The 13,051-nt window shown below is 43.9% G+C and overlaps 1 protein-coding gene across 1 annotated transcript in view; it reads left to right on the forward strand.

The window, feature by feature from the left end:
* VPS26C (VPS26 endosomal protein sorting factor C) overlaps positions 1–13,051 on the forward strand; it is a 45,121-nt gene that overhangs the window by 17,239 nt on the left and 14,831 nt on the right. The window contains exons 2-3 of the mRNA XM_028116512.2: positions 9,626–9,769; positions 10,979–11,128. Coding sequence (XP_027972313.2) covers positions 9,626–9,769; positions 10,979–11,128 — 294 coding nt within the window. The remainder of the gene's footprint in view (positions 1–9,625; positions 9,770–10,978; positions 11,129–13,051) is intronic.

Consider the following 13,051-nt stretch of genomic DNA (forward strand, 5'->3'; position numbering starts at 1 on the left):
TAGGTATGATAGTTTTAATTGTTATTTCTCATATTATTATTGAGATTGGGCGTATTTTCATATTTGCCTGTTACACCACGTTGCATTATTTCCCTAGTTTATCATTTATGTAAGTGATACCACTCCCAATCACTTTTAGGAAACGAACTTTATTTTGGGTTCTATTTGTAGTAGTATTTATTCAGAGTTTTGAGTCGCTTAGCTATGCTAAAAGTCATCCCGAATGGTTTCTTCTAACATTTTGGTTGTTTGCATAAAAACGTTGAAGTCTTTGATGCATTGTGAACTATCCATGTATGAAGGTTTGCAGTATGGCTCCCACTTAATGTTTTTTTTCCAGTTCTCTGACCAGTTTTCTAGTATCATTTAGTGACTATTCCATCTTTTCCTGTGGACTTAAAATGCTACTTTTATCATCTGTTAAATTCCCCTACTATCTGGGTCTACTTCTGGTCTCCTCCATTTTGTCCTATTGACCTTTCAGCCTGTACGTGCCCTGTGCCACACGTTGTAAATTATCGTGGCGATATAACATCTCATAGAGCTAGTCTCCTTTCTCTTCTCTTCAACATTCATTGACTATTGTATAAGAATTTTCAAATCAGCTTATCTGGTCTATATCACCATACCACATAGCACCAGAAAGAATTATTTTCCTTAGGATTCTGTTGTCTAAATTTATAGACTTAACTTGGGGCAAGTAGACACATCGAAGGTGTTAAAACTTTGTATTCATGGGCCCCTGGGTGGCTCTGTTGGTTAAGCGGCTGCCTTCAGCTCAGGTCATGATCTCAGGGTCCTGGGACCGAGCCCCACGGGGGCTCCCTGTTCAGTGGGAAGCCTGCTTCTCCCCCGCCCGCACCGTGCTTTCTCTCCCTCTCTCTCTCTCTCTCTCTCTCTCTCAAATAAATAAATAAAATCTAAAACAAAAAACAAAAAAACTTTGTATTAAAAAACATGGTATGGCTTTCCATTTGTTTTATGCCTCTCAGCTGTGTTTTAAATTTTGTCTTATCAGTGTTTTTGGTCATTTCCTGTTAAATTAACTTATAATATTTTAACTTAGTTTCTTTTGAAAATAAAGACTTTTCTTCCAGCCTATTTTCTCATTGGTTGTTTTTTGTACATGATGCCTTATAAATTTCTGCACATTAATTTTGAACCCAACTGTCTTCTGAAATTCTTCTCTTCATGTTGATAGTTTTCAGTGAATTGTGCGTTCTTTTAGGCATACAGTCATACTATCTGCAGATAATGACCATTTTACTTTCTCCTTTTCAATTTTCATACTATTTCTCTGGTTACATTAACTAGTACTTGCCGTCCATTAATAGTGGTGACAGTGTTCATCCTTATTTTATTCTTGATTTAAAGGCAGCATATCTCATTTCCCATCAAGTTTGGTGCTGGCTTTTGGGAAAGATCGATCTATTTTGTCGTGTTGAGGAAGTATCCTTCTTAGGTTACTAAGAATTTTACCAAGAACAGATATAACATTTTAGCAACTGACTTTTCAGCGTCTCTAGAGACAACTGTGATTTTTCTTTGGAGAGCTATTAATATAGTGAGTTGTATTAATAGTTTTTCTCAGTAATTGAGCTATCCGTTCATTCGGGACTAAATCCCATGGGATACGGTGTGATATTCCTTTAAGTTGTTCCTGGATTGTATTTGTTAATATTTTATATAGGACCTTTGGATTGATAGTTATAAGTGAGAAAAATCTAGCTTTCTGTGGGAATGAGTATGTGTATAGATTTTGTCTTTTGGTGTCATTATTTTATTTGCTTTATTTTTTTAAAAGAAGCTCTTTTTCTGTGTTTTGGAGTAGTTTAATATTGGAATTTTCTGTTCTTTCTACGTTTGGGGATGATCTCAGAAACTCTCTGGGCCTGGTGCTTTGAGCGGGGGCTTATTTATAACTTTCGCTACTTTTTCTGCAGTGACCAATTTGCTTAGGTTTCATGTCTCCTTTATAGTTAGTTTGGGTTAATTATATTTTCCTAGAAGAATAACTCACTTTTTTTTTTAAGATTTTATTTATTTATTTTGACAGAGAGAGAGAGAGAGAGACAGCGAGAGAGGGAACACAAGCAGGGGGAGTGGGAGAGGGAGAAGCAGGCTTCCCGTGGAGCAGGGAGCCCAATGCGGGGCTCGATCCCAGGACCCTGGGATCATGACCTGAGCCGAAGGCAGACGCTTAACATCTGAGCCACCCAGGCGCCCCAGAATAACTCACTTTATCAACTTTTCTGATTGACTCACATGCAGTTGAACAATGCATTCTCTTACTGTTCTTTTAATTACTTCTGTATCTCTGCTATTTCTTATTTTGGAAATTTGTGTTTGCTTTCCTCTTTTTTTTTTTTTTCTTGATAAGTTGAATAATTTGCTTTGCTATTTTTTTTTTCCAAAAAAAAAAAAAAAAAGAACTGTTGAACTTATTTACAGGCCGGTTCGGTCACTTTTTGTGCATGAACTATGGACACGAAAAAGAGCACAGCCCCCCAGGGGGTGGGGTTCCACGTGTGCCATTAGTCATACCTTATTGGCGCGTCCTGTAGGTCCTTTATACCTTTTCTTCTTCTCATCCTTTTATCTGTCACGAGCTAACAGGGCAAATTAACATCTCCCACACCGGATGTGTTTTCCTCAGTTTCTGCTGGTGTCCCCTGTAGTTTCTGCATGCGAGCGTCAATGCCACGTTATTCGATCGCAGGGAGTCGTGCCGTGGGTCTTCGCCGCGAGCCACACTGCTGGCAGTTGCACAGTGCCCTTCTTTGTCTCGTCCCGTCCTTCCCGCCCTGAACTCAGTCTTGTCGGATGTGCAGATTACAGCCTGTGATTGATTTCTTCGCTCTTGCTTCAGAGTCCTTTGCTTAGCCTTTCTTCTTCTTGTAGGTGCTTCTCTGTCATACAACAGAAAATTCGGTTTTACTTTGAGATAGAATCTGAATGTCTGTTTTTAATAGACATTAATTTAGCCCATTTATTAATCTGACGTGTTTGGCATGAGTTCTGTCACTGCTGCTTTGGTGTCACTTGAGGGGATGGTTTTTTAAGTAGCTTTTAAAACTTCTTCCTCTCTCCAGCCTTCTTTTCTTTGCTTTATGTTGTTTATATGATTTTCTAATACTTTGGAGTTTTATTTGTTATAATTGTTACCCTTACAACTTTTTGTTGTGCCCTACATCTGCTGTGTTTTAGACGTTATTTATTAACCCCCTCTCGTGAGCAGTGATGAAATTATTGTATTTCTCCTTCTTTCCTTCCTCCTCTCTTCTTTCTACCAACTGGTCTTAGTTACTTAAAAATATCACCTTCACTGGTGTTTACCTTTGTGAAGTTTATTTGTACTCTGTGATTCGATTTGCTTAGGGCAGCACTGTCTAGTAGACCTCTCCGTGGTGATGTGTGTGTCCTGTTCATCTGCCCTGTCCGCTGTGACAGCCACTGGCCATAAAGTGGTTTTTAAGCACTTGAATATGTGGCTGGTATGACTGAGGGGCTGAACTTAAACTTTATTTAATATTAAACAATATAAATTTGAGTTTAAATAGCCACATATGGCTAGTGGCTGCCCTCCTGGGGAGCATGGGTTGTCTTTTTTTTTTTTTAAGTTTATTTATTTATTTAAGTTATCTCTACACCCAGCACGAGGCTCGAATTCATGACCCCAGAATCGAGAATCACACGCTCCTCTGACTGAGCCAGCCAGGCGCCCTGGAGAGCATGGTTTTCATGGAGTATTTGTAAGCCCCAGCTGTGAGAGTCAGGGCAAGCATGGACATTGTGCTACCTCCCACGTTCTTGCTCCATTCCTCTCCCGGCTAGTGTTAACCTAAGTCACCTCTACACTGTTGGGCCTTGTATTTTGCATTCTGTTCTGCTGCCATCATCATCATGTTTCTCCTTGTCTTATTATTAGAGTTAAATGGATTCAGTCTTCACAAGTGGTTGTTTTTTTTTTTTTTTTGACAGTTTTTCTAGCCATTCCATGGATGCTTATAGTTCACTATGTAGTAAATTCCTCAAGGAGGATTTTCACGGGGTGCTCCTTGGGGTTTGTTTCTGCACATTTAAAACTCCTTTATAGTGGAGTGACTGTTTAGATGGGTATAAAATTCTGTGTTCGTTGAGCATTGTAATGGCCATGGCTGTACCTTCATTTTGAATTCCGTCTTGCTATGGAGAAGTCTGGTTTTTCTCCCCTCTTATGAGTGACTTGATCTTTTTGCCTGACTCCTGAAGGATTCTTTCTTTTTGAGATAGAATAATTTTACTAAAATCTGTCCTTTTCTTGACCATTCCTGATTCATTTGCCTTTTCAGTATTTTTTTTTTTGTAAGATTTTATTTATTTGAGAGAGAAAGAGAACGAGTTGGGGGGAGGGGCAGAGGGAGAGGGAAAAACAGACTCCCCGCTGAATAGGGACCCCCCAGTGCAGGGCTCAATCCCAGGACCTGGAGATCATGACCTGAGCTGAAGGCAGACGCTTAACCAACCGAGCCACCCGGGGGCCCGACCCTTTGAGTATTTTAAAATTATTTCAGTGAATATGTGTTCTGTTCCATTCTTTCAGTTTCCTCATTTGGGAACTTCATTATGCACATGTTGGATGTTCCTCACTGTCCCTCATATTTGTCCCTTTTTTGGTGATTCTTTTTAATACTTTATTAAATTTTTATTTACTTTGTTTGCATTTTCTCACTTCTGCCTGTATGTACTTTTTGCCTCTTTCAGTTTCACCTCCTTTCCTGTGATGTTTTTATTTTTTTCCTTCCACTTCTTTCCTGAGTTTTTCTTCTACTTTTATCTCTTTCTGTGACCTCTTCATTTCATCATCCCTGAGCCCTTACAGCTCTGTTTTCTGTCCATCTTTTATATAAGCAATTTAAAACATTCATGGTGAAATGCATGTTCACAGTTTTCATCTGCTTGATGGTACTCTTTTTTTCTGGTGAATGGTCATTTATGAATATTGAATATTGAGTAATGAATATTCAGTAAGCATTCATCAGGGTCCTGTTCTCACAATCACTCGAACCTGTGGAGTTTATATTTCAGGAGTACAGGTCATCTATAAGAGATCATTACTTATGTATATTTTAGAAGGTGACAAGTGCTCTAGAGCAGAGTTGAGGAATGGGATAAGTGAGTGTTGGGAAGTGGGCAGTTTTAAAGAGGATGGTCAGGGAAGCCCTCACTAAAATGGTGTCGTTTGCACAATGACTTGATGGAGTTGAGGGAGTGAATGTTAAAGAAAAAATGATCCATGATACTTGTTAAAGACATCAGGCAGGCTTTTTCAAGGGGAACTGTTGTGGTGGGTGTGGAGACCTCTGCAGTGGGGCCTTGCAGTAGGAGAGAGAACAGACTCAACTCTGAGTACAGCGCGGGCAAGGAGCTGAGGGACCAGGGGACGTCAGTGGGTGGAAAATTACAGAGAGGAGACATTGGGGACAAAATCTAAGAGTGGATTCTGGCTAACCAACCTAACAAGATTCTTGCTGAAGGCAGGCCAGGGTGACCGACCTCATATGGGGCACTGGGGGAGGATGAGAAACCCGAGCAAGGATGATCAGATATAGGGGCTGGCTAAAGCAATTAGCAGAATTCTTGCTACAGTTGGACCATACAGAGACAAACATGGAAGTCCAGACGTTTAGCCCTGGTTGAAAAACAGCTCTAGGAAGGCTGAGTAGCATTTGGTCAAGGAGAGAATTTTTGTCACAAGCCACGTGGGTACCTGCAGGAGGAGCATCCAGGTGGAGGGAAGAACACGTGCAAATGCCCTGGGGCGGGAGTTTGCAGGCACCTAAAGGATTAGCAAGGGGGCCAGGGAGGGAGGAGTGAAATGAAGTGACTGAGGGGGCGGGTTAAGAGATGAGGCCAGACTGGTCAGGGGAGGGGCAGACCCCCCCTTTGTAGGCCATCGAAATGACTTTGGCCTTTCCCCTGAGTGACATGGGGAGCTGCCATAAAGTCCCTTGCAGTAGAAGAGTGACATGATCTGTCTTGTGTGGCTCCCATCATCTGCTGCTTGGATTTCTCTCCCGTCCCTCTCTCATGTTTACATCGATTATGTCTCCTTCTTGTAGGCCTTGAACTTATCCCTCGACCAGGCTGACTGAGGTTTGATGTGTGGGTGTCTTTGTTCTTCACTGCTCTTCTGCTGTGGCTGAAGCAAGGGGGCGGCGGGGTTCACAGTGGGAGGGCCTGCATGCCTCCCCTGCTGCAGAGGCTCCTGCTTCCCGCTGCCTGCAGGGACCTCTTGCTGGGGCTGCCTCCTCGGCTCCTCGGGTCCCGAGCAGCTCCATCCAAGCCTGCAGCCGGGGCCACTGCCCCCGACGTGTGCCCTCACCCGCCAGAAGCCGAGTGCCACGGCTACAGGGCCTTGCTTCAGCTTTCTCCTGCGGGCCCCCGCTGGCTCCTCGCCTTTTTAGCAGGCCTTCCACCTTTTCTTGGTCCTCACCTGTCTCCTTGCTTCACCAAGAATAGAGGCTGTGGGATTATTTCTTGTTCTTTTGGGTGGCTTCCAGGAGGCTGGCACGGGGATGCCGACTTGACACCACCATCTTCAAACCCGGGGTCCAAATTATGGGCGTGGTATTTCATTCTGGGGAACCCAAAAGAAAAAAGTTGTGTTGTTTGGAAGTGGCCTTTTCCACTTAGAGAAGAATGAGGTCTCTGAATGGAGTTGGGTGTCGTTTCTGCCCAGAAGGCCAGTGTGGCTGAAACTGGGGTGCGACCAGTACCTTCTCGGTGCTTGTACCAGCCTGAGCTTTGGTTTGCAGCTCAAGACAGCTGTTCTAGGCCCTTCTCCAGACCTGGCTCCTCCGGGCCAGAGAGTCGAGCTGGCCCAGTCATGAGTCCCCATCAGCGGAGCCATGCACCTGAAGCAGGGTCTGTCACCTTGAGTCTTCTCCACGCGTGCAAGTGGGGGTCCTGCATCACTCACGTCTGTGTTTCTGGGCCTTTCTCAGGCCCGGGGCCCCCTTGATGCTGTGATGACAGCCATGGCCCTTCTAAAAATTAGCACCTGTGCGTGTGATATTTGTGCATCGTTTCTGGGATTTGCTCCCATCCTTGAGTCTATGAGTGACCCCTGCTAATGACGTTGGGTGATGTATCAGCACCATCCGGAGCCATAGTCTTACTTTCTCCCTGTTGAGAGTTCTAGATGAAAGTTGGGAGCACGTTCTTGGTGAGGTCTTGAGTTTTCCCTTAGTTTTAGTTATTCAAGCTCATTCTGCGCTCCTTTGCCAGAATTAATCAAGCATTGTCTGGGGTGCCTACAACTAATAAGGTGTTATATGTCAATTATCTTTCCATGAAAAACAAAAGAATCGGTTCCTATTACTATGGGCCTTACCTCTTTGTTTAACTGTCTTCTGTTTCTAAAATTCTGTTTCTTAAAAATAAATAAATAATAATAAAAATTTCTGTACCTTGGCTTCTTGGGCTACACTTGGACAAATTCTGTACCCCTTTTTTGTTGGTGGGGATTGAACAGACCTGCCAAACTTACCTACAAATGTTTCATTAATTTTGTATTTCTACTATATTTTCTTTCCTTTTTTTTAAGATTTTATTTATTTATTTGAAGGAGTGAGAGAAAGACAGCGAGCACAAGCAGGGGGTGGGGGGGCGGGTGGACAGAGAGAGAAGCAGCCTCCCCACTGAGCAGGGAGCCCAATGTAGGACTTGATCCCAGGACCCCAAGATCATGACCTGAGTCAAAGGCAGACGCTTCACTGAGTTCCCCAGGCGCCCCTCTACTTATTCTTTCTTAATTAAATCAAAGAATGATGAAAGAGTCCCTTGGGTCATGAAATATTTACTCTGCTTCCTTCCAAGGCACTTTACTTCCTTTTCCTCCTTATGCTATAGGGACCAGGGAAGGAAGGGTTGTCCTGATGTCACGACTATAATATGCCGATCAGTGGTCAGCCCAGATCCGTTCCCATGAGATTAACTGACAGTGTGATTAGATAGGATCAGAGTGTGCCAAGTGCTGCCATGCTGCCATGTCGTGTAAGTGATAAAGTTCATGAAATTGTTTTGGCTCATTTTATTACTTGATACTAGTCAAATCAATTTTTAAAAATATACCAGTGAATTTAAATTTTTAAACATTAGACTTCTATTTGATTTGGGTTGTACAAGTAATAGAATTAATTTTAATTAAATTTAAAAGTTAAATTATTTCAGAGGACTTTTAGTCTAAATTAAATCATGAGAGACTATGGACTCAGAAACAAACAGGGTTTTAGAGAGGAGGGGGGTGGGGGGGATGGGTTAGCCTGGTGATGGGTATTAAAGAGGGTACATATTGAATGGAGCACTGGGTGTTATATGCAAACAGTGAATCATGGAACACTACATCCAAAAAAATAAATAAATAGGGAAAAAAATTATTGGCTTATGCACTTTTTATGGGGGAGAGGAAACAAAAACAAAATACTTGCTCATTTAAGGGACACAGACTTCTTCCTGCTCCCCTAATTCTTCAGACTGTGAGAACTTGGTACAAGTTCTTTCACTGGGTGACTAGAGGAAATAAGATTTAAACACCAATAGGACAGATGGTTTTTAATGCTTTGATCTGCAGGCCCCTTTTAATTTTGCTGTATTTCTTTTTTTTTTTTTTTTGGTTTGGTTGTCAGTAATTTGCAGCCATCATATTACCATTTGACAGCAGTTGTGCTACGTTTCTGAAGGTCATTTCACAAACATGTTGTTTGAATTTATTGTGGATTCTCTTTACGCTCTGGAGGACGCCGTGTCGTCTCCCGAACTTCCTTTTCCACCCCAAACCCCTGTAGCAAATTGAGACCGCCGAGTTCTATGGTGACAGGAAGAGACTGCCATCCAGGAGAGAGGATAATGTCCACATTCTGTTACTCCGTAATTATCTTCAGATAGATGAATAGATGATCTGTTGTGAAATCTTTCCTAAATGATTCATGATCCAGGGAAATCTAGGCTCGAATGTCTACAGAGAGAGCCGGGCCGTGGAGAGACTGGGGAAGACTTAGCGAAAGTGGTGGGGTGCCCTCACGTGTTCTGTGGACAAGCTCCAGACCCCTCCTCAGTGAGGCTTCCTGGGCCGAGGGAGCACCGGGCCAGCAGTTGTGTTACATTATGCATATGAAAACGTGTAGTCGTTTTAGCATAATTGAGAAAGAACCCAAAGGAAAGGGTTTTATTTTATTGTATTCTTTCTGAAGAGGTCATTATACATACTTGTGTATAATGTGGCCATGAACCTGCTATTTACCTCTGGCCCTGCTCTTTATCCTTTTTGGAATCATACATTTGTTGGGATTCTCCCAGCCGGGATTGCGGACGTGTCTGGAAAGCCCTGATGGCCTGAGATCCACTGCACCCCACCCCACCCCGCCCCATGCTCCCCAGAGGTCTGGCCCCGCCCGCATCATCCGCCCCTTCGGGACGCTGTGCTTGCTCCATCCCAGCATCCAGGTGTCTGGTCTGCACTAAGTGCTCAGTGAATGTCTGCATCTTTGAACAAATTGCTTATTAAGGAGACCTGCTTTTGCTAATAAACAAGGTGAATGCAAAGACGTGTTAATTTGACTGGTGGCTGTCTCTGCTCCCCTAGGAAGTGCTCTCGGGCGTGGTGGTCATATCTGGTAAGGATTCAGTCCAGCACCAGGGAGTGTCTTTGACAGTGGAAGGAAGTGTGAACCTCCAGCTCAGTGCCAAGAGTGTGGGTGTGTTCGAGGCATTCTATAATTCCGTTAAGGTAAGAACGCTGACGTTGCACATTTTTAGTTCATTATCCCGATGTGTGTGGTGGTTTTTACTTGTTTTCTGGCTTTATTGTTGTTACCTGTCGATACTTTGCAAGGCATAGCAGTGGTCCTACTTTTTAATACTTGCTAATCAAACCGCCAAAAGATTCAGGTATTTTGACTCTGAATATATCCTGCTATTGCAAGTCTGCCTGTTTTTATTCCTGTAAGATAGGATTAGGAGAACTGTAAGTAGACTGAATTCAGCCTTTAAAGACACCAGCGCTCTTCTGAGGAGTGCCTGGCTTCTGGCACTGACCTTCCTAAAACAAAACTGTTATTTGGACTGTGTACGCGGCAGCTCTTGGAGTTGGTACTCAGGTAAGACGCAGATAGAGCAGTGGCCATTCTTTTCCTTTTTGTCATTTTGGGTAGAGGTGTGTGTTCCAGAATATAAACTCTTTTTCTGTACTTAGAGTTTCCTTTTCCGGAAGGACATATTAACTCTGAGTTTTGAGGGGGAAGCAGGTCAGAGGGAAGAAAGGGTCTCATTAACCGCATTCAGATTCAGGGCCTTCCCGTGCTCTTCCCCAATCTCCGTGTTTTCTTCCAGAAGCACTCAGAGACTCACTTCACAAGTGGTAGATTTTCTGAGTGATGATAAACCAAGGCTTCAAATACATGAACTAGTTAAGGAGTGATAGCTACCTTTGGGCAGGGTCCCAGTGTAACACGGAGGCACCCAGGGCTGAGGACAGACCTGCTCCTCCCCATGCGGCGGGCGGTGGGGAGGCTCCCAGGAGGCTGGGGTCTGAGGCGGGCACAGGCTGGTGAGGAGCCCCCGGGTTCAGGTGGCAGCCCTCCTGGCCCAGTGCCTTGACTGTGCCACGTCTGCTGCTTTATTCTGAAGGTAGGAGTGCCTGGCAGGAGGGTTGTTAGGACAGCGAACAGAGCTTTTTGGGGAAAGGAGAGGAAATATGGCTTCGGATGGGCACCAAACATCTAAGCATCCGGTCCTGTGAATGAGCCATAATTGCGCCAGTGACTGGAGCCAGCTGGCTGCTCGTCTGCAGACCCAGCACTGTGCTGGCCAGGACACGGGGAGGGTAGCCTCCAAGGGCTCGGGGCTCGTGTCTTTCAGGAGATCGTTAATAGACACGCTAATTGGAAAATGCATCCAGAAGCCCGTGTTGATGGATGGAGTTGCTTTTTCTTTACAGCCTATCCAGATTATCAACAGTACCATTGAAATGGTGAAGCCAGGGAAATTTCCCAGTGGCAAAACGGAAATTCCTTTTGAGTTTCCTCTGCACGTGAAGGGCAACAAAGTTCTGTACGAGACTTATCACGGTGTGTTCGTCAACATTCAGGTGAGTTTCCTAATCCCATGCAGTTCATTTCCTGCCTGGCTTTTCCTTTGCAAAACGGCTCCGTCTTTCTTTCACTGAAAGTAAATAGGGGACCCAAGAATTTAATACTGTAATTATGCCAGGACCGCCCATGTATATTCTATTTTGATTTCTCATTTTGCTTTGCAGAACACATTTAAGGGGTGGCCATTATTTTTGATAGGAACCCCAGAGGACCCCTGCTATGCCTTCTTTTAAAAAATCCCGTTGTTTCTTTTGGGCCCTGTTCCAGCCACACTGACACCGTGAGGGGTGCTGTTAGTGTTTGGTGCGCATCTGTGCCCTCACTCCTCTCTGGCACCCACGCTGATTGTCTGTTTTATATGCATAAATATCTCTTTGTTAGATATCCGAAGGCTACTACTCTAACATAGGCTAGTATTCTTTATTGAACAAACCCTGTAAATGAGGGGAAGTGAATTTATGACTTCCTGTCTACCTCTGCTGGCTCAGGACGCCTTTAGCCACTATTGTCTCCAGCACAGTTTGGAGTCATGATTCAGAGGGAGCGGGCGGGAGAGAGCCTTTCCTTTATTCAGTGGAAAGAAAGGTACTTTTGTGATACCAGCTTTGCAGGACTCCCCTTGCCGCGTGAGACAAAACCATTTTGTCTTGCGTATGTGCAACAGGGTGGAAAGTTAGGAAGTTTCCTGATTTATTAACTTGTAGCTGATAATTTGGTCTCGGCAAGAGACCCTTCTTCTGCCTAAAACGCACCACTTATTTATTTATTTTTAAAGATTTTATTTATTTATTTGACAGAGAGAGACACAGCGAGAGAGGGAACACAAGCAGGGGGAGTGGGGGAGGGAGAAGCAGGCTTCCCGTGGAGCAGGGAGCCCGATGCGGGGCTCGATCCCAGGACCCTGGGATCATGACCTGAGCCAAAGGCAGACGCTCAGCCGACTGAGCCACCCAGGCACCCCTAAAATGCACCACTTTAAAAATACAGATCCTCAAAACACTTGTGAGAGTTTCAACTCAAAGTTTGACTGCGTGCGAGTTCTACGAAGTGCTGGAAACATGGGGTGAGCAGAAGCACGGGTCGTGTGACACCCTGCACCGCAGTCATTGTCTTTCCACCCAGAAAAACTGCATCTAGTCCTTCATTATTGGTGCACCAGTTTCAGGCAATGTGTGCACTAGAGGCTTTGGACAGCACCCAGAAGGTGACAGGAATGACCAGCTTCCTAGGTCGGGAGTACTTTCACCGCAGAAGGCAGTACCTGCAAAATGCCTTCTTAGCAAGCCTGACAGTATCTCAAACGTCTCATTCAAACGTCACATTTATTCTCTCCCCAGAATCTGCATCGCCTTGCTTTCCTGACACAGTAGCTCTTTAATACTGTTTATTCAATAACGTGAGCATTCGTCCATGAGAAACCGAAGAGGCTAACATTCAGGTTTCACTGGTCATGCTTGTGCCTTCCTCCAGTGTTCATCGTTCTTGTTAAGATATTAATTTGTTTCAAATCAAATTGGAGGGGCTCCTGGCTAGCTCAGTTGGTCAAGCACACGACTCTTGATCTCGGGGTTGTGAGTTCGAGCCCCACGTTGGGTGTAGAGATTACTTTAAAAAATAAAGTCTTTAAAAAAAATGAAATTGGAAATCTCACTCTTTTCCAAATATTGCCAAGAAGGGCATGCAGATGTGCAGTTGACCCTTGAACAACATGGGTTTGAACTGTGTGGATCCCCTTTACCTGGATCTCTTAGAGTGCAAATGTATGTTCTTTTCCTTATGGTTTTTTCTCTAGCTTACTTTATTGGAAGAATACGGTATACGATACATATAACATACAAAATATCTGATGTTACCTACCAGTCAGGCTTCTGGTCAACAATAGGCTCTCAGTAGTTATGTTTTTGGGAAGTCACAAGTTA

This window comes from Eumetopias jubatus, unplaced genomic scaffold (assembly GCF_037043125.1).
Source record: "Eumetopias jubatus isolate StellerSeaLion01/CBP00866 unplaced genomic scaffold, mEumJub1_p1.0 scaffold_1, whole genome shotgun sequence".
In the NCBI taxonomy this organism is placed as follows: Eukaryota; Metazoa; Chordata; class Mammalia; order Carnivora; family Otariidae; genus Eumetopias; species Eumetopias jubatus.